Consider the following 21,155-nt stretch of genomic DNA (forward strand, 5'->3'; position numbering starts at 1 on the left):
AATTGGTAATACAAAGCAAGTTATCACTTCTGATTTTGCAGTTCATATATTCTCCGTAGTTTGCTGTCCCGCCACAGTTGTAATGCCTTCTCAAGGTCTAATCCATTATCATCCTCCTCATAGCGTAACCAGGAATATAATTTAGTCAATTTTGGCAGAAAAGTCATTTTCTTGCTAGGAGTATTCTTTTGTTTATTTTCTTTCGTCGAATCGTTCGCTTCAACACACGTGTTTTCCTGCCTCCGCGATCTTCCGAAGAATTTCTCCGCAGTTTTTTCAAGCTGGAAATATTGCCGTTGTTATCACTTTCTGCATTATGTTTCGACTTATTACTGACACTGAAGAAATTACCAATTTGTGTTGATTTTCACCTTCCCTCGACGACAAGCACCACAACAATGACGTAATCTCTAAGCAACGAGATCTCGTTTGCCGAGATCGGCGCGCAGACGAAAACTCGAACCGCGAGACCAAAACAACAATGGCGGATCTGCCTGACGAAAAGTTTGTAGTCCGGTAAAAAAGTAATCGGGTAATAATGACAATTTTGTGTCAAAAGGTTGCGCCCCGGGGACGCACGTTGATTTGAGACTATGCGTCCCCAGAAAAATGATGCGTCTAGGACACAGGGACGCACGCAAACGAGAACACTGCAGGAGGGATTACAAACTACAGAGACTCAAACTGACCACACTGCAGTTTTTCTTCTTTTTCTTTTTTTTTTTCCAAGCCTTCCACAAGGGTTTTTGTTATTGGGAGTCCCTCTAGGAGAGCTGCATGCCATCTCCAAAAAAATTCCAATTGTATTTGACATTTGAAAAAAAAAATGCAAGTTTGAGAAGTTTGGCGACACATAAAGTTTAAAAGACATAGGTGGGGTTGGCAAAGAGAGTGGTCTCCGTTTTTTATTATGCCTCCCACCGTGCTCCGTAAAATGTATAAATGTTGCAAAATTTCTCGTATCCGGTTTTTCGGTTGTAAATTTTATATAAAATTTTGAAATAATTTTGTTCCACTTCACGATTGTGTCTCATATGTTGTTGATTCTTAGAAAATATTTTCTATTGTTGTGCTTTAAGTTTGAAGCCTGAAATGTGGCTTTTCAACAAAAAGTTATTGGGGGGGGGCAATAGTTTTTCCAGGCGCAGTGTATATGTTAATATTATATAAATGTTTGATCGAATGATTTAAAACTCTTGTTCTGCTTTTTATTTAAATCTTTTAGGCAAACGTTTAACTGAATCTGGGAACTTCAATGCTAGATTTTTTTTTTTAACTTCTGCAAATACACCCAGGGGCTATTTTCCAGGGGAGTGCAATCATAGTGCCTTAAACAGCGCATCTGTGACTTCTATTTTAAGTAAAATAACACCAGAATGGTTTATTTCCTAAATGTTCTCTGGTTGATAAATGATATTGGGGATATACCTCTTTGGGAGTGATAATGTAAATTAAAACTGCACATCAGCAGTTCATTTTTCTGTTTTGCTTCTATCAACTTTGTCTCACAGGCCAGATAATATCCGCTGGTGGGCTTGATACGGACCACGAATCATAGTTTGCCCACTCCTGCTCTAGTTCTTTATTATCTTGTACTAAAAAATGAGTGACGTGAACCTGGTCAGTATGACTTGACTGTGTGAATCCGCACCTGTCTCTGGCCGACTCTCCCGTATAAAGATGCTCAATCATATGGTAACGGTTGTGGCCCCATATATAGGCGAGCAGGGTGTGTATGTGAGTGCGTGTAGGGGTCGGTCAGAGGTTTGAATTGCAAATGTTCTAGCCTTCTGTTGGCGTCCGTGCCTTCGCCAGGCTCTTTCCTCCCAAGCATTCATGTGTTAATGAGAAGTCAGCGCAGGGCCACATAGACAGATCGACCAGGGGCCCAGCAGGGGCCAGGGGGAGGACACATGAAGGGTTGCGCGGTAAATTGAGCAGACCCCAAGGATGGCGGTTTGGATTATAATGAAGACGTGATAAGTATCTGCGCTAGTGAACGGCGTATTACAGGTATATTCATATAGGCTTCACGGTTGCAGGATGACCCCACAAAGCTTCGACAACCGTCATGGGTGCCGCCTCAAATTGCTAAGCTGCCATGTCATTTGTTAACAATTGCGGTGTGGATCTACTGCATTATTCAGAATAAGTAATGAAGAACTTTCCTTAGTTTTCGATATCACTGGTCGGCAACCACCAGGCCACGGACCGGTATCGGGCCGCACAGAAAGAAAAATATCTCATCTCATCTCATTAGCTGCACCGCTTATCCTCAGTAGGGTCTCGGGGGTGCCAGAGCCCATCCCAGCAATCATCGGGCAGTGGGCAGGAGACACCCTCAACTGGTTGCCAGCCAATCGCAGGGCACACAGGGACAGACAACTCGCTCGCTCATTCACACCTGGGCCAATCAACCTGAAATGCATGTCTTTGGAATGTGGGAGTAAACCGGAGTGCCCTGAAGAAAGCCACGCAAGCACTGGGAGAACATACAAACTCCGCACAGGAAGTCCGGTAGCTGGATTTGAACCCACACAGGAGGTTCCCAAGACCTTGGTACTGTGCTGCACACGCGCTAACCACTGCGCCGCCGTGCTGCCGTAAAAGAAAAATATATGTTCCAATTTTTTTTTTACCTCTGCTCACACAGACTGAACTTGAACCGGGGCTTTGAGGTAGTATGTTTGAAGTAAATTTATTGTGGTTTGGACAGGTGGGTGCGGTTGCTTGTCGGGCGGTGCAGCTGTCACGTTCCCACCCGCCGAAGGTACAGTGAAGGATGAATCTAACCAACTTTTGCTCTTACAGCCAATCAGCATGTAAAATGGGCAACTGCAGCCCATCATGTCATGCTAGAAAGGTTTTAAAAAAAAAACTTTTGGAAACAGAGTTGGAAGATTCATGGATCCTTTAGTCAAGACCACAACACCGGGACCAGGGTTGGGTAGGGTTACTTTAACTTGATTACTTTCAATTACTTTTGGATTACTCCAATAACAAATATGCTAATTAAAGACAAAAGAAACTAAATATGAATAAAATGACTAAATTTTGTGCAGGCTTGGGGAGTAACGGAATACATGGAACGGCAAAAATGATGTTGGCAAGCTGTTTGGATTTATTTTCATTTTGTTTCTGTCGCATTTTATATTGGTTTTGCCGGAGATCAAAGCCAGGAGAGAAAGCTTACCACGTGTTGTGAGTCATAATTTTATTCATATTTAGTTTCTTGTGTGTTTTATTAGCATATTTGGTATTGGAGTAATCCAAAAGTAATTGAAAGTAATCAAGTTAAAGTAACCCTACCCAACCCTGACCGGGACTACATAACACCGACAAGCTTTTTGCGGGGTGGTTTCATTGGGTGAGTTTGTATTATTAGTTACTTGGCACGCGGATTGACATGTTTTCCCTTAAACGATATGATAACAACCAAAGTGTGTTGCTAATAGAACGTTCGCCTCAAAGTTCAGAACTCCCAGGTTACATTTCAGCTTTTGGCCTCCTTGTCTGGAGTTTGCATGTTCTCTTCATGCCCTTGGGCACATCGATTTCCTCCCACTTTCCTAAAACTTGCTTGTGATTGGCCCAGCACCCCAGGTTCCCTCTTAAGGGTAAACAGTTCTGAAATGGAATATAATTATGGTTTCGGTAAATTTGGATTTTAGTCTGGTGTTACAAGGACATGTAAATGTTCCACATGACGACACAGTGGGCCAGGGAACAGTCCAAGGAGGCAGAGGAAGACCGACAAATAATTGGTGCCAACTTTGCCACGACCCAAGAACAGGCCAGCAACTGTCAACAGTGGAGAAAGCTGTCCAGAGTTGCATCTTCATTGGTGCCCTAACGAGCCATGTGGTTGAGGGATCTGTAAACCATGAACTGTGTTATCAATGTTGTTATGATTATAGATATTATGATTGTTGTTATTGTTATCATTGTTATGGAAAAAAAACCAAATGTGTTTAATGCCACCCTTGGGCATGGCCGTGAAAATATTGTCAGACAATTAACCGGTCCGTGGTACAGAACAGGTCGCGGACCACTGCTTTGTAGCATGCGCTTGGTTCCTGAAGGATTTCCAAATTTTTTGTGAAACTACCACCAGAATGGCTATGAACAATGAATAATTATTTGACAGTATTGGTTCCAAAACTCAGTTTTGAAGGACCCAAACTGAATTGTTCCATGAAAAGTGAAAGATTACCAACGTCTTCTGCAGCAGGAAGTCAGAAAAAGTCAGCGTTACGGCGGCTTGGGTCACAAATGACCAGGACTAACACAATGGACGATCAGAATAAAGGGAGGAGGGGCAAGCCGAGATTGGCGACCGGCGGTCGGCCCGGCTGGTTTGCAGCCATAGCCTGTGAGATCTCGCGCCCGTTTCATTAAAATGAACACATTCCAAGATATCAAGCAGGGAGAATCCTCTTAGAGATTACATCCATAACATGTTCCGCCTATGGAACTGTATGGGCGGCGGAGACAAAGCACAGCCAATGATGATTGTGTTGGTGGCAGATGGTACGCCGGCCCGATTCACCCATTGTGTTCGCTTCTTTTTCACTCCTAAATCATAGATGTCATTAGTTACACTGACTCCATTTATGGGAGACAATTGCAAAACTATGAAGCTGAAAAATCCGAAAGAAATAGGAGTTCTTGCAAATATTTTATTACAGGAGTGGGCAAATTTTGATTCAGGGGCCTTTTCGAGGTTAAACAAAAATAGCAGAGGGGCCAGGAGGTGGAATAAATAATGTATTTCATTCGGCTACCTTTAGAAAAAGAGTCTTGAATCTAATACATTGAGAAATACATGAGCAAAATAACTAATAATAAGGCTGTATCATTTTTGCATAATTTTTCCAATACAGTAGTCCCTCGCTACTTCGTGCTTCGGTTATCGCTGGTTCAGTGCTCCACGGATTTTGAATGTATCAACGTATTTTGCATTGTGTTGTACAGCAGACACCACACAACAAAATTTATCACGGGGGCAGGTTGTATATGTGTGTGTGTGTGTGTGTGTTGGGTGGCTTTGACTGCGTAGAGGACTGTGATAGTGTACACCAGCCTGTCAATCACACAGCAAGGCTGGCGCTTCAGTAAATGTGGCCTAAAAAAAAACTGACAAGCACGGTGACAGCTAGCTTTTAGCGGCTCGTTAGAGGCCCTGAATTTGTCGGGTCCAGGAAGGGACTGAGATTAAAAAAAGGTTAAAAAAAAAAAGCAATATGCGGTCTGAGATCCGGCCTTTTTGAAATAAGCAATGTAACAACTCTTGCAAGCTAGCCCTGACACGCTTGTATCAAAACAACACCAGATCCATTAGCCATGAAACAGCAGGCCCGGAGCTACAAGTCATGGAAAACCGCTACATTCGGGGACGGTTTTGTTTTAATTATCACATAGACCTGGGGCATTTTAAGGATACCTGATACTAGCGTGCAGTTAGCCAGCTGCTCTTTAAATCGCTTTTTTATACCGTGAGAAGCCCTCCAATTTTGTTTTACTTTTGTATAATGAAAATGAAGACCAATCAACTGCAATTCTGTGTTTTTTTGTAGATTTATTGTTTTCATTCTGATACAGTTGTATACGCTCAGTCAAGTCAAGTCAAGTCAAATTCATTTATATAGCCCTTAATTACAAAAATGTCTCAAAGGACTGCACAAGATTACAATGGCACAATAACCTGATCTTAAACCAACATGCGGGCAAGGAACAACTCAAAACCTCAGCGTGAGGAAAAAGAGAAACCTTGAGAAGGGACCTCAAAAGTGGTATCCCCCTTTCAGGATGACCAGGATGAATTACATTTAGCATTACAGTACACAAACATAGTAAACACTGGGTAACATGTTGAAAATTTGTCCGGAAAGTGCATGACAGCAACGACGCCCCCAGCCTGTAAACTAGTCCAGAAAGTCTATGACGGCCACGACGCAGCTTCCCATCTCTGCCAGCTGGTCCATGCAGGCGTTCACATGCTTCAGGTCAAACGCTGGTCCGCTGACTCATCTCAAATCGTCCTTCTCCTTCGTATAACAACCAAGCAGGCAGTCGGAAAAAGACAGGACAATACAGAATGTGAGGTGGGCATCAATCATAAGCTTTGGAACAGAAGTGTGTCTTAAACCTTGATTTAAAAAGTCAGTCTATAAGGACGTCATCTTGATGTAAGTTTGACTCTTGGGGGCTCTCATGAAGCGTCGTTGCAACTTCAGATTTTCACGTTTCGCGGACGGTTCTGTTCTCTATTAACTGCAATAACTAATTACTGTATGCATTTATGAATGTGCATACAAGCAAACATCAAATATGAGTTACAGTATATTTCCTTTCATATTTGTTTGTAATTAAACAATTTTTAAAAATTGGTTTGAAAGTTAAAGCAAAGCAAGTATGTCAGTTTTTCAAGAAGATTATGACATGCTCTGAAAAAAGAGGTCTTTAAATGCCCTTTGAAGGCTAACATGGTAATTGTTAAGAAGAAGCGCAGAATTGTGACAGCAGCTCAGATGCCAACTTTTAAACATTCATTGCAAATCCTCTGTTGTTTTTGTTGTCCATAGGAATTTGATGTCATTGGACTGTGACACAAGATATGCTTTAGCGTGTTTGACAGGAGCTGGATTACCGACTTGACATATGCCGTGTCTCAGGCGGTGCGCATATTGAACAGTTGTGATATTGTTCACATCATCCACACGGTTTTAACTTTCTCATTCAGATTTGGAATCATGAATTTTATGATCTTCAAAATTATTCTGTGCCATTTACATCTTAAAGCTGAGCGCTACTTCTTGCTACATGTTGACTGCACTATGTTTACTGCTCACCTTGCACAATGCTGACTATTTTTTTTGCACTATGACTATTTTTTGCACCAAATGCATATGTTGACTATTTTTTGCAGCAAATGTATAATTGCACAAACCCTTACGATACCAAACTGTATTACGATACCAAACTGTATGTAACATCCTACATGCCGACATTTCTTGTGTAAATATTGTGTAAATTATAACTATAACCATATCCTCCTTGTTTTATAACCTTATCTTCTCTGTTCCTTTATCTTCTTGGCTTTTTACCTCACTGTGAATGTGTGAAACTGGAGTGTCGTGCCCAATTTTGTTGTCACAATATGTTAACCCATTTTGTAACAATGACAATAAAGGTAAATTCTATTATATTCTATTCTGTTCTAATTATCGCAAAGGGCACCCAGTTTTACATGCGTTGCTCAAATTTCTACTTAGCCTAATTGCTTGCTAAATAGCTTAACAGGAAGGACGATAACTAACTAAAAAGCTAAAAAAGCTAGCCAGATAGCCATCTTAAACAAAATGGCACGTTGTTTTCTCATTCGCTTTAAAAACCCATATATTGGAATTTTATCTGTTGTATTTCCTGTAAAATAAACCAATAAAAACATGGATGAATCAATTTTTTTGGTACACAAATAGATTCTCATTCTACTCTTTTAATTGCTTAAAAATCATGAACTGGAATTTATTTTTAATTGAATATCTAAAATAACAATTTATCATGTTATTGCTATGTTGGTTCTACTTTATTACCAGGGTAATTAAAAAATAGGGTTTATAGACTAAGTCAACTAATTATTTTTTACTAGAAAATAACAATTACTCAGCACTGGTGAGCTATTTTCAGAACAGGTACGCGGGCACCTCAACGGTTCTTGGGGGCACTACGTTGCAGACCCCTGTCTTAAAGAATACAAATTCTTTGAAACACTGTGTTTTTTAAACATTTTTGTCTGGCGGGCCGGATTTGAAAAGCATGAAAAGCCATATGTGGTCATGAGCCATATTTTGGCCACCCATTCTTTATGGTGATCAGTTTCCATTGGTTTTGGTCATCTTGCAAAAATCAGGACAGTACGGTTTGTGGCACAAGCAATGATTTTATTTGTAAAAGAGTTGATCGCTATTTACAATAAGTAGAAAAGAAAACAAGCAAACAACCAAAATCATCACATTGTCTCTTCGCCTTTTGCGCCACGCCGTCATCAGGGCATCAACGTTCATCCAAAATAAAAAACAAATATTTTTCCCTTCCAGCAGCAGTGCTGAAAGCAGGTTCTAGACCTGAATCCCAAGGTTTTAATCCACTCACATCAGTTGGGCGCTTGTCTGAAAGAAGGTTGCCCCCTGCTGGGCAATTATGGGCAATTAGTTATTTTTCTTGTGCATGGCCTGACCCTTACTTGCTAAATAAACCCCATAAACATTTCACACTACGTAGGACAAACAAACACTCATGTGAAGATCCGATCAGACTAAAACTCGTTCACTATCGATTGATATCTGACAGTCGTGGATAATACAGTGTTTTTATTCCCTTTAGAGGTCGACAACAAGGATATGAGATTTACCTGCAAACTCATTTTTAGCGTTGCCCTTTAATTAAAATAACTGCATAGCGCCGAAACGGGTGTTATTTTCCAAAAAATTCACAACCTTCAGGGATGATTTTTAAATGAGCTGTCAAATGATGGGATGTCAACGCTAGTTACCGCACATTTAAGAACAAACGATAATGTGTACTACTGTTCAAAATTTGGTGTCCGACAGAAAATATTATGTTTTCCCTGAAAAACTCACACTTTTATTTATCAATTGAGTAAAACGATGTCTGTTCCTTTGCCCATATGAATCACTTCCTTTAGTTGGCCAGTCTCAGATATGGCTTTTCTGTGCCACTCAGTCTTGAAGCCCAGCATCTCAGAGTCGCCTCTTCAATGTTAAGTTTGACACTGGTGTTTCAGGATATTTAACCAAGCTGCAAGTTGAGGACCGAAAATGCGTCTAGTGTTCAAACTAGAGAGTCTAATGTAATTGTCTTATTGCTTGGTCATCTCTTCCACTTCTCCTTCTCCTCTAGTTAGAGCCGATTCGTGCTGTTCTCTGAAGGGAGTAGTACACACCTTTGTAGGAGATCTTCAGTTTCTTTGCAATGGAATCACTTTTATTTCTTAGAACAAACATAGACTGTCTAGTTTATCATGGACGTTCTCCTTTTCTTTTTTCCAGTGGGAAAGTATAATCACACCCTCAAATGTGATTCTCCAGATACCCAACTAGCTCAAAAGGAAGGTCAGCTTTATGGATTCTCTGACAGCTAAACGGTTTTAGCTGTTCTAACATAAATGCCAACTGTTTTTCTAATCATCCATTATCCTTCTAACACAGCTGAAAAGGCAATATACTATTAGAACACTGGAGTGCTGGTTGCTAGAAATGGGCCCTTATCCACGTAAGAAGACATTGTATTTTTTTTTTTAAAAAAAAAAGACATTTGCAGCGAGAACAGTATTTCACCAGGGTAACAATGTATGGGGGCGTATTTCTGATTCCTTTTATATTACGTTCATTGAGGAAAAACAGTCCTTTTTCTCTGAAAACAAGGAAGTTTCTAAGTGACCCCAAACTTTTGAATGGTAGTCTTCCAGTTGTCAATATGACAATTCAAAGCTAAAGTGAAATTCAGTCCTGGCGTTTTGTATATTTAACTAGCATGACGAGCAGGGTTGGGTAGGGTTACTTTCACTGGATTACTTTCAATTACTTTTGGATTACTCCAATACCAAATGTGCTTATAAAAGACAAAAGAAACTAAATATGAATAAAATGACTAAATTTTGTGCAGGCTTGGGGATTAACAGAATACATGGAAGGGCAAAAATGATTTTGGCAAGCTGTTTGGATTTATTTTCATTTTGTTTTTGTCGCATTTTATGTTAGTTTTGCCGGAGATCAAAGAGATCAAAACCAGGAAAGAACGCTTACCGCGTGTTGTGAGTCATAATTGTATTCATATTTAGTTTCTTTTGTCTTTTATTAGGATATTTGGTATTGGAGTTATCCAAAAGTAATTGAAAGTAATCCAGTTAAAGTAACCCTACCCAACCCTGGTGACGAGATATTAGTCATGTCTTTCTTAGCAGGGGAACTTAACGAGAAGGCGTGGAGCCGACAAAACTTGAACCACAGCTCCCTCTTTCGTTGTATTGTGTAAGTGCAATTCCTTCTCATTTCGAGTATTGGACATGAATGTAAGCAGAGCTAAATGGAGCAGTTATTGAGCTAGAAATGACGTCTGTGGCATCCATTCCATTAGTATCTGGTAGTACTGTATACACTCGTAGAAAGCCATATACAGTAGACTGTGTTCTTCAAGTATTGGGATAAAGCTGGGGAGAAAAGTGACCTATGACAATTTTGGCAAATCCATATCAAGACACAGGCGATGGTTATTTTAAAGCCATGGAAAATCCCTCCCTACTTGTTTGTAATCATAAATGAGGTAAACAAGATATCCTTTAGTGTTGGGTTTGTTACTAATTGTCTCTCTCCTTAATCTGCTCAGCAGCCAACGCTGTTCAATATCTTACGGTTATATTTATGATCAGAGGTCTAAATATAGTGGAAGCTAGAGCTCTTGTTGGTGATAGGAATGAGTGGAGAGGTGTTGATAGTGGGATGTTTGGGCGCTTTCTAAGGTATGGGCAGGGCACCTGTATGATGCGGCAGGGGTAAACCAGTGAAAGCTGTCAGGCCCTGCTGTTAAACAGAAGAGTGTGTTGTGTCACCCTGACCCGAGTGACATGGCCGCTTTCTTGCGTCCCGTTTCATCTGGAGGGACGAAAGCATGACCGACTTGGGTGCCGAGGTGCTTAACTTGTTTGGGTGATTGGGCATTTCGGTCGGCCATGGTCCAAAAATGTTTGTGTGTGTTTTTTGCAATTTTTTCCCTTTTCATTTTCTTTGTTTTTGTATGTGTTTGTCTTGCTGTCGGTCACCCCCTTGCGAGGGATATGACCAGGGTGGGTCGGTCGGTAGGTAGATAGGTAGGTAGGTAGGTAGGTAGGTAGTTAGGTATAGAGGAGAGAAAGGAAGGAAGGTAGGTAGGTAGGTAGGTATGAATGGATAGAGATAGAGATAGAGATAGATAAAAATAGATAGATATAGAAAGATTAAGAGATATAGAGATAGAGAGATAGATATATATGATGGGAGGACCAAATTTTGAATTCCCCAATGGAGAAAATTGAATACCGTCCAACCAATGCCCGAAGATGACAAAAGTTCATAACGTTTACAGAGTGATGAATTGATTTTTCCGTCAATCCAGCAAATGACCGTCCTTATCGCTCATTAATAAATCAAAATGCCCTGAGAGTATTTATTAATAAAGCTGGGGGAAAAAAGGGAAATCATGATGTAACCTGACAGATCTTTAACCCTTATTTTGAAATTATACACATTAATTAAAATATTTAATGCCCTAAAATTTATTTTAAAATAACATTAAATTACAAATATATTAAAAATAGTATTGGTTTTATTCTGTGATTTATTCTAATAATTATTTTACAGTAAAAATACAACACTTAGTGGAACAGCGTCTGCAAGATTTTACTTGAAATTATGATTACTTGGTTAACTACATTTTCTCTTCTCATCTCATCTCATCATCTGCACCGCTTATCCTCAGTAGGGTCGCGGGGGTGCTGGAGCCCATCCCAGCAATCATCGGGCAGTGGGCAGGGGACACCCTGAACTGGTTGCCAGCCAATTGCAGGGTACACGGGGACAGACAACTCACTCGCTCAGTCACACCTAGGGACAATTTGGACCGGCCAATTCACCTGAAATGCATGTTTTTGGAATGTGGTAGGAAACCGGAGTGCCCGGAGGAAACCCACGCAAGCACGGGGAGAACATACAAACTCCGCACAGTAAGGCCGGGAGCTGGATTTGAACCCACGCAGGAGGTTCCCACGACCTCAGAACTGTGCGCCTCACACGCGCTAATCACTGCGCCGCCGTGCTTTTCTATTTCTTAAAAATGTTGCTGTGACTTTTTGTTACGAGGAGTTAAGAACATTCAGGAAAATATCTACCTCTGTAAATAAACAACTGTTGAGGATTTCACCCAATTTCATGAAGCTTTTGATTATGCAACTTAGACACAAACTGGCTTGACACTATACGCGGCTGACATCAAACTGCTTTTAGAAACGTTTAAAGTAAAGCCATGAGCAAACCTGACTGTTTTCCTCAACGATTCCCTTTTTTCTTCTTGATTCGCACGTATTAAATGAGTGGCTGGTACATATTTGATGTGACCGCTCCGTCTAGTATGAGCTTTTATGGCTCCTTTCCGCTTGCCCTGAACAAATGCAGCGCCTCTAAAATATAAATAAGAAAAAAGGAATGTTCACATGATTTACACACACACACATAGAAAAAGAGATGTACATTTTGATCTAATTCAGACCAGTTTTTTGCACTACAGCTGGGAAGCATTTCAGTGTGCGCAAAGTCAACTGTGGCGATTGAACCTCAGAGGACACCGTACTCATCCAGTGTCTTCTTGTAGACATTCCGCAGATAAGTGAGGATGTCCGCAGTCTTATTTGAGTTTGTGTTGTGTAGCAAGTGACATCCTGCTGTACTTGAAGCTGCCTCTCCCCTAACTCCACCGTTTTTATTTCAAGGCCTGTCTGTGGTAAGAACGCTCGCTATAGCTCGCTTTGGCGCATCGGAGGCTCCAGCTTGTGTGAGAGGGCAGTGAGGACCTTGTCAAATTTCTGGTAGCGCTCCAGCTGGCTTCCCTCCGAGCCTCGGCATCCCCACAGCAGTCGCATCTGGAACTCCGTCTGGAAGATCTCGTGGAGGTCGGCTTGGACCTGGAAGCCTGCCCCGGACGGCGAAAAGGAGAATTAAGATCGGATTTACTTTTTGGATCACAATTTAATGGATTTGTCTTTCTTGTCATGGGTATCAACATTGTTAAACATTGTCAGGATAAATGTAATGAAAAGAAGAGCAATAATACTTTGTAGAAACAAATATACCGGGACCCAAGCGAGTCCCAAGGTATATATTTTTCACAGTTTTGCGCAATAACATTTAGCAGCAGCAAAAAAACAAAAAAAATATCTTGCAATATATACGTTTTCACCGTTTTGTGCAATCATTTAGGGTGGTGATGGCCCTGGGGAAGAAGCTGTCTCTGAGTCAGTTTGTCCTTGTTTTAAGGGACCTATTGCAAACCAGCAATGGTCTTTAGACTGAGCAAAGAGCAGCCAATGATCTTCTTGCCTGTGTTGATTATATGTTTTTGCGCACCCAGCTTAGCTAAGTCGCACTTGTTTACAAACACAGAAAATGTCCATAGTAATGCTGCCATCATTGGGAAAAAAGGCTTAAACATCCATCTGTCCATTATCTGCACCGCTTATCCTCAGTGGAGTCGCGGGTGTGCTGGAGCCCATCCCAGTCATCCTCGGGCAGTGGGCAGCGGACACCCTGAACTGGTTGCCAGCCAGTCGCAGGGCACACCGGGACGGACGACCCACTTACTGGTTCACACCTAGGGACAATTTGGACCGGCTAATTAACCTGAAGTGCATGTTTTTGTAATGTAGGAGGATATTGGAGTGCCCGGAGGAAACCCACGCAAGCACAGGGAGAACATGCAAACTCTGCACGGGGAGGCTGCAGTAACTGGACTTGAACCCTGAACCTTTGTTCCGTGGGGCTGTGCTCTAACCACCCAGCCGCCATGCTACTTATAAGAATGACAGTGCTTGAAAAATACAATTAAAACTAGCATTGAAGATGAATACTAAAAGGTCACTTTAAGAGGTTGTAATACAAAAAGCTCTCTTTTCTTATTCAGTTTAGTCACCCGGATTAACCAGGGTTAACAGGTTTAATGGCTTAGTGATCAATACAGCCAACAATCAATTGCTAATCATGGCAAACAAATGCATGCTGCGACTGCCTAGAAGGGTGCAGCGGGATGTGAGCGCAAATGGAGTTAGATGCAGCGGTCGGCAAGTTTTACATACCCTGCAATTTGCTTTCCACGTTGCTCCTGTAGACCGCTCCGTGATGTGCGATAGTGCGAGCCGCCTCCAGGTGGTGCATGACCACGTCCACGCCCACTTCTGCGCTCTCCCACGGCTCCGGGACCTCCCCGAGAGCCAGACCTCGCTCCAGCAAAGACAAAACGGGGATGATGTGTGGGAAAGTCGTGCCGGAAACTATGCTTGATTCTAAAAGCAAATAAATTAAAAACATGAATAAGTCACTTTTTTTTTCTTCTTCGGTGTGCTCAATTCATCATTTGGGTCGCGAGACGAGACGGGTAAAAACATGTGCTGGGGGAGCGGTTTTGTTTATGTTTTTTTTTTACAACAAAACAAAATAAGAAAAGCAGAACTTGTCGTGCTTGTGAGTACAAAACCAGGCTGTGCGGTGTCACAAGTGAGCTGACACAATGGCTTACATATGTATCTACCATAGGGGCAGGATCTGAAAAAAAAAAACTTAAGTCAGTGGAAAATCCCTAAAATGCCAGCTTCACAACAGTCCTCTGTCCAGACTGCGTCTGGCTAGTACTGATCAAACTTACAGAATTCTAAAACACCACGTGAATGTCAAGATTCGTCAACTGCCCTCACCTGCGCTCACCCTTTCAGCCCCCGCTGCCACTCGTTCCCTAATTAGTCCTCCTATTTAAGCACGTCATTCTTGTTCACTCCTGGTCAGACCGTCTGCGAACCTCAGCGCATGCAAGGCAAGCACTTTTGACTCCGGCTCCCATTTTGATCCCAACCTGTTTCCTGTATCGATCCCCGATCCAAGCTCCGTTCTCCTGTCCCGGCTACCCGTATCCTGATTCTATTTCCTGTATCGATCCCCAATCCAAGCTCTGTTCTCCTGTCCCGGCTACTCGTATCCTGATTCTGTCTCCAGTAGCGATCCCCGATCCAAGCTCCGTTCTTCTGTCCTGGCTACCCGTATCCTGATTTTGTTTCCTGTATCCATACCTGGTCCAAGCTCTGTTTTCTTGTACCGGCTAGCCGTATCCTGCCCGATTCACTTTCCAGTATCAATCCCTGATCCATGGCTTTCCGCTCATCCCGGCTACCCGTATCCTGCCCGATTCTGTTTCCTGTATCAATCCCCGATCCCTGGCTTACCGCTCGTCCCGGCTACCCGACTTGTTCCGATCACTTACCACCTTCCGTTTCCTGCATAATTATAAGCTAATGGAGCAACAAAATTTGACTTAATAGTTTTATAGATTTGACTAAACCTACTACAAAAATTACACGCTGAGCGAGCAAACATAACTGAAAAAATATACATTTATTTGGGAATTTGTATTGCTGCAAAATGTGATTGCACTACTGTTCATTACACTATTTTTACGATGCACAGTTTCTTTCATTGAACTATTTTTATAACTTGGGCCAGTCTATGCACTACGTTGTAAACACTGCCTATTTTCTTCTGACAGTCTTTTGACTTACAGTGGCTTGCGAAACTATTTGGCCCCTTGAACCTTTTGCCACATTTCAGACTTCAAACATAAAGATATAAAACTAATTTCTTGTGAAGAATCAACAATAAGTGGGACACAATCATGAAGTGGAACACACTTTATTGGATACTTTAAACTTTTTTAACAAATAAAAATCGAAAAAGGGTGTGCAAAACTATTCAGCCCCATTGAGTTAATACTTTGTAGCGCCACCTTTTGCTGCGATGACAGCTGCAAGTTGCTTTGGGTATGTCTCTATCAGTTTTGCACATCGAAAATCTGATATTTTTGCCCATTCCTCCTTGCAAAACAGCTCAAGCTCAGTGTTGCCAAAAAGTTCAATTTTTGTCTCATCTGACCAGAGCACATTCTTCCACGTGTTTGGTGTGTCTCCCATGTGGCTTGTGGCAAACTTTAAACGCCACCTTTAATGGATTCCTTTTTTAAATGGCTTCCTTTGTGCATTTTAGGACTGATTGTTGTCCTACGGACAGATTCTCCCACCTCAGCTGTAGACCTCTGCAGTTCATCCAGATTGATTATGGGCCTCTTGGCTGCATCTCTGATCAGTTTTTTCCTTGTATGAGCTGAAGGTTTAGGGGACGGCCCGATCTTGGTAGATTTGCAGTGGCCTGATACTCCTTCCATTTCAATATGATTGCTTGCACAATGCTCCTTGGGATGTTTAAAGCTTGGGAAATCTTTTTGTATCCAAATCCAGCTTTAAACTTCTCCACAAAAGTATATCGGACCTGCCAGGTGTGTTCCTCGTTCTTCATGATGCTCTCTGCGCTTTAAACAGACCTTTGAGACTATCACAGTGTAGGTGCATTTAATACAAGACTTGATTACACACAGGTGGATTTCATTTATCATCGTTAGTCATTTAGATCAACATTGAATCATTCAGAGATCATCGCTGAACTTCTGGAGTTTGCTGCACTGAAAGTAAAGGGGCTGAATAATTTTGCACACCCACTTTTTTTGTTTTTTTATTTGTTAAAAAAGTTTAAAATATCAAATAAAGTGTGTTCCACTTCATGATTGTGTCCCACTTATTGTTGATGCTTCTCAAGAAATTACAGTTTTATATCTTGGAGTTTGAAGTCTGAAGTGTGGAAAAAGGTCACAAAGTTCAAACGGGCCAAATAGTTTCGCAAGCCACTGTATTTTCAACATCAAAGCCTTTAATACATGTGTATAAAAATATATGTTTATCTTGAAGTGCCATGTCTCCTTTTGTTGAATACGTTTCACAACGTTATTATCAATGACAAAGACAGTTCAATTCAAATTTCAAAAAAATATCAAAAGATCTATAATTGTATATATGCAAAACACCTACCCTTGCCGTCATTTAAATTCTTGAGAAAAGGTTTGAGCTTCTTCTCATAGAGGATGGCGCCCTCTGTATGCCTCTGGCGTAACGTCACCCACGTCTGCTCCAGCCTTGAAATCTGTCGCACAATCACAAACATTTAAAAACTAAACTGAGAGGAAGCGGGTTAAAAACGTGAGCAATGGAGACCCTTTTCAACATACCTGCGGCAGCTCCAAGGCCCTCATCACAGCGGCGAAACCAAACATGTTCCCCAGGTTGCTCTTGAGTTCTGCCGCCAACTGGATGGTTTTGTGGAGTAGGGCAGCCCGCTCCTCCGTGCTTCCCGTGCAGCCCAACAAGTCCACGGCAGTCATGATGGACATGGTGTAAAACCTGAAACAAGACAGACCACAATCGGGTGAGAATAGGAGACACTGTTCTTAAGGAAACTGAAATATCCCATATTTCCATTATGGAAAGAAGGACCTCCTTCTGTCATTGATGACTTTCCTTTTTACATTGTGTTTGAGCCCTTTGACTTACACTTAAAGGTGGGATTCCTACATGAATGGCTTTAGAAGGTCTTCAGTGACTTGAAAAGCGCTATATACCGTAAATTCCGGACTATAAGCCGCTACTTTTTCCCCAAACTTTCAACCCTGCGGCTTATTCAGTGATGCGGCCAATTTATGTATTTTTTCTAACGGCCGCCAGCGGCGCCCGAGTACAAAAGGTAAGATTTAGACCGGTGGAATATATGCGCCGAGGAAGACTGCAACTTCTTGGCTTGTGCATACATTAAATTAGCGTAAACATACCCTCATCATGCAAAATGCAAAAAGAAAGGCACATCAAAAAATCCACCATCACCAACGGGTTCCAAAAATCCGGTCTGCTGCGTGACGGACAGGAGGCCTCAGAATCATGAGTGGATGAGAGTTCCAGCGACAGTGACAGCACGAGTGAGGCTGCGGGAGCGTGGGACGACGTCCATATGACAAAGTTTCTTTCCGACACTGAGGAAGACGACTTTGTTGGCTTCAGTTCTAAGCGGACGGTTTACCGTGATTTTTACAAGTATGGTGTGTTTTTTTAACAGACCCGTTTACTGTGTTGCGAGCGTGTTGCTACCATTAACTGCCCTGTCACAGGCACCATTTGGGATGAAAGTTATATTATTATTATTAAAGCTTTGAAAACTCTCTCTGTGTACCGTCTTTCTTTGTAAATATGTGTTATGTATAATATGTATTTGCAACTGTATATTTTTGTAATGTATTTATTTGTATTCATTTTAGATACTTATTCTAAAATGTTTTGCACGGGCGAATGAAAAAGAAGGGGTGGAACAAACGCGGGGTGACGGGAAGTGAAACCTGTTTGTGGACGCGGCGGACGATAGTGGATATATATTTTTCCTACCCTTACCTTTGGAAATATACACTTGTTTCCTTGATTACTTTCAACGGGACCCGGACTCTGCAGGTCTGCATCAAACCTTAAGTACCGGTATCATTTTCCGTTCACTTTGCGGACTGTGATTTTTGGACTGTGTACTTTAATGAAGGACATTCAGTTTCAATCGCGGGACTTAAAATCGGGTTTGGGTTAATTTTGTGTTTGTGTTACATTTTTTAATGTGGGCGCATGCGGCATATATACAGGTGCGGCTTGTGTACGTACAAAATCGGTTTTCCTCTTAAAGTGTGGTGGGTGTGGCTTATAATCAGGTGCGCTCTACTGTATAGTCCGGAATTTACGGTAAATGCAAACCATCATCATCATCACCTTCAGTTATTACAAGTCTTTCCAATGAAAGAACTTACCGTATTTTCCAGACTATACCTCACAGTTTTTTTTTAATAGTTTGGCCGGGGCTGCGACTTATACTATGGTGAGATCTACGTGTGAACACATTATATCATTGAGTTTTATTTTTCTTACTATAAAATTTCACATGTTTTCTCTTACACTAAACCACAAGAGGGCGCTCTAGGCCTGTGTTGATATTTACAATGTTTCTGGTAATGTACAAAAACAACTAAAAAGGACTGAACAAAAATACCACGGAAAAAAAAATCATATTCTTCAGACTACAAGCAGCAAATAGTGAAATATGCAGCTGAAAACAGTAATTGAGCAGAAGAAAGAAAGTTTGGAGTTAGCGAGAAACTTGTGACCACGTGGCGCGTCGTCTACCTCCCGAGTTGGGGGAGTTGTTTAGGAGGATGAAGATTTTATATGATTTTATTGATTTGGAGTAAAACTAATAAACCTGTTAGCATGTTCTTTATGCCAGAGTTATCTGAAGAACTCTTAATATGTTACGTCGACACCGACATTACCAGACATTCTTAGTCATGTAACATTTGTATATCATGCCCTTTTCAGCCTGTGGTTGTTCTCTATTTTATTTATACAATTTTAAATTGCCTTTCAAGACGACATGACGTGTTTCTGGTGTTGAATTTAATCAAATACATTTCCCCCAAAAATGAGACTTATACTCTAGTGCGACATATGTTTCTTACTTGTTGATTATGAATTTTATGGTGCAATTTATAATCCAGAGCGACTTGTAGTCCGGAAAATATGGTATACCTTTGCAACCCTCTTAAATTTTTCGGCGTATTTTCCACATTACAGGGCGCACGAGTTTATAAGATGCACCCCCAAAGAATAGTCTTTTGTCAATATAGTTTCATACGTAATATGCACTGGACTTTAAGGGGCGTGAAATTAAAACTTGAGTAAGAGTTACCGTATATATTCGTGTATAACCGTTGCAGTATAAAATATGTGTGCAGAGCTTACTGTAGCCTCACAAAAAACAAGATCTGGCCCTTAAGTATTAATAAAAATGTTGAGTTCAAATCCAATTGGATATTAAGGCCTTTTTTCCATCTGTTTTTTGAGCTCACTCAAATCATGATGATATGGGAGGATCATATTCGTGTACACAGGCGCCGCCAAGTCGCAAAGATGCTTGTACTTGTAACTGATAACTTGAAATTCCTGAAAATCATTAAAGATTTAAATCTGGGAATAAGATTGTGACATCCCATATGAAACTACTAGATGTTTAGGTGCTGCTGTTTTGTTTAGCAAATCAGGGATTGTTACGTGTCAATTGAAGTCTGTCTTTCAATAATGAATGGTAGATCATTGAAGTAGAAGACAACAGACCTCTCCAGTAGGTCAAGTCTCAGCTGGTGTCCATGAGGTAGTGTGAGTAACTCCAAACCCGAGGACACTCCCATCATCCTTTGCATCTCGGAGTTGACACCAAGTATTCTCGCAATCTGCTCAAGAGTGGGAAATCCGGTTAATCACACACCACATTACTGCATCTTTGTGTTTATGTACCGTGCAGTCCACCAAAGTAATGTGTTTTGCAGCAGTCCTCGCGTCCACTTCGGCCAGCAGCTCTTTGACTCTCTTCAGCACCGACATCTCTAGAGGTTTATTGTCAGCCGGCATGATGCAAGACTCATACCTGGGAAGGAAATATTCAGTCAAAAAAGAAAAAAAAATAAAGTGGCTGACTTTAATGGCTGTGCGCCAACAGAGCATCACCCGCATTGAGATGCGAAACCATTTTTAGGAAGCATTTCCCTATTTTGCACGGTCATTCAATTCAAGAATGATATTCCTGATTATTTATAAAGGATTGTCATCTTGGCCACACTTGTTTTGCCCTGAGAGAGTAGAATGTCTTTCTTGAAAAGCTTCTGTGCCAACAAAACTCTTTTTATGCGAGTTTTCTCATCCGGGGTAACATCTAACATCCTGTAAAAAAATAGTGTTGACATTCAATGTCATTCCGCCGCGGGAGAGTGGAACGTCTTTTTGGGAAACAACAAAACCAAATTTGGTGAGTCAACTTTTTGGGGGGCATTTTTTCACATCTAGGGTAACCTATATTACTGCCTGTGAAAGATGACAATCATATCTAAACTCCTTCCCCCTTGGGTGGACACACACAAACACAAACAAACATACAAAAAACATTGATCATTTATTTATCATTATTTATTATTATTATTAATTATTGAACCCGTTCACTATAATTAACAGATATGGACGTCAAATATCTGCTTTGAAAATAAATTTTGAAATGATTCTTAAAGAATCAATATGTAAAATTTGACCACTACATGTCCCAGTACTGTCTAGTGTAACAGAAAAACGAGTGCTACAAAGCACAAGGAACAACACAAACTACAGAGGCTCAAAACTGACCAAACAGCACAATTTATTTTCTTGTTCCCACCCCGCCTATATTTTTTTGGGGTGAGTGGAGTACCCTTAGCAGCAAGATGGCTGACAATCATGTCTGCTCTCGTGTTATGCAAAATAAACACAATGTTTGGCGACATTAAGTGGACATATTTAAAATTGCAGCTCGCTTTTCTCGGTGTTGTCTCTCGGGCCGGATTCAATCCCTCGGCGG

At 41.2% G+C, this 21,155-nt stretch overlaps 1 protein-coding gene across 4 annotated transcripts in view; it reads right to left on the reverse strand.

Annotated features, from left to right (window-relative positions):
* Positions 1–12,291: 12,291 nt before the first annotated feature.
* sh2d3ca (SH2 domain containing 3Ca) overlaps positions 12,292–21,155 on the reverse strand; it is a 73,417-nt gene continuing 64,553 nt past the window's right edge. For all 4 annotated transcript variants that reach the window (XM_088355885.1, XM_088355883.1, XM_088355887.1 and 1 more), the window contains 6 exons: positions 20,069–20,198; positions 19,889–20,004; positions 16,924–17,095; positions 16,727–16,838; positions 13,901–14,107; positions 12,292–12,741 (listed from right to left, as the gene is read on the reverse strand). In XM_088355885.1, the coding sequence (XP_088212011.1) occupies positions 12,566–12,741; positions 13,901–14,107; positions 16,727–16,838; positions 16,924–17,095; positions 19,889–20,004; positions 20,069–20,198 (913 nt within the window). In that variant the 3' untranslated portion in view covers positions 12,292–12,565. The remainder of the gene's footprint in view (positions 12,742–13,900; positions 14,108–16,726; positions 16,839–16,923; positions 17,096–19,888; positions 20,005–20,068; positions 20,199–21,155) is intronic.

Source organism: Urocampus carinirostris, chromosome 16 (genome assembly GCF_059441175.1).
Source record: "Urocampus carinirostris isolate Australia breed hairy pipefish chromosome 16, RoL_Ucar_1.0, whole genome shotgun sequence".
NCBI lineage: Eukaryota > Metazoa > Chordata > Actinopteri > Syngnathiformes > Syngnathidae > Urocampus > Urocampus carinirostris.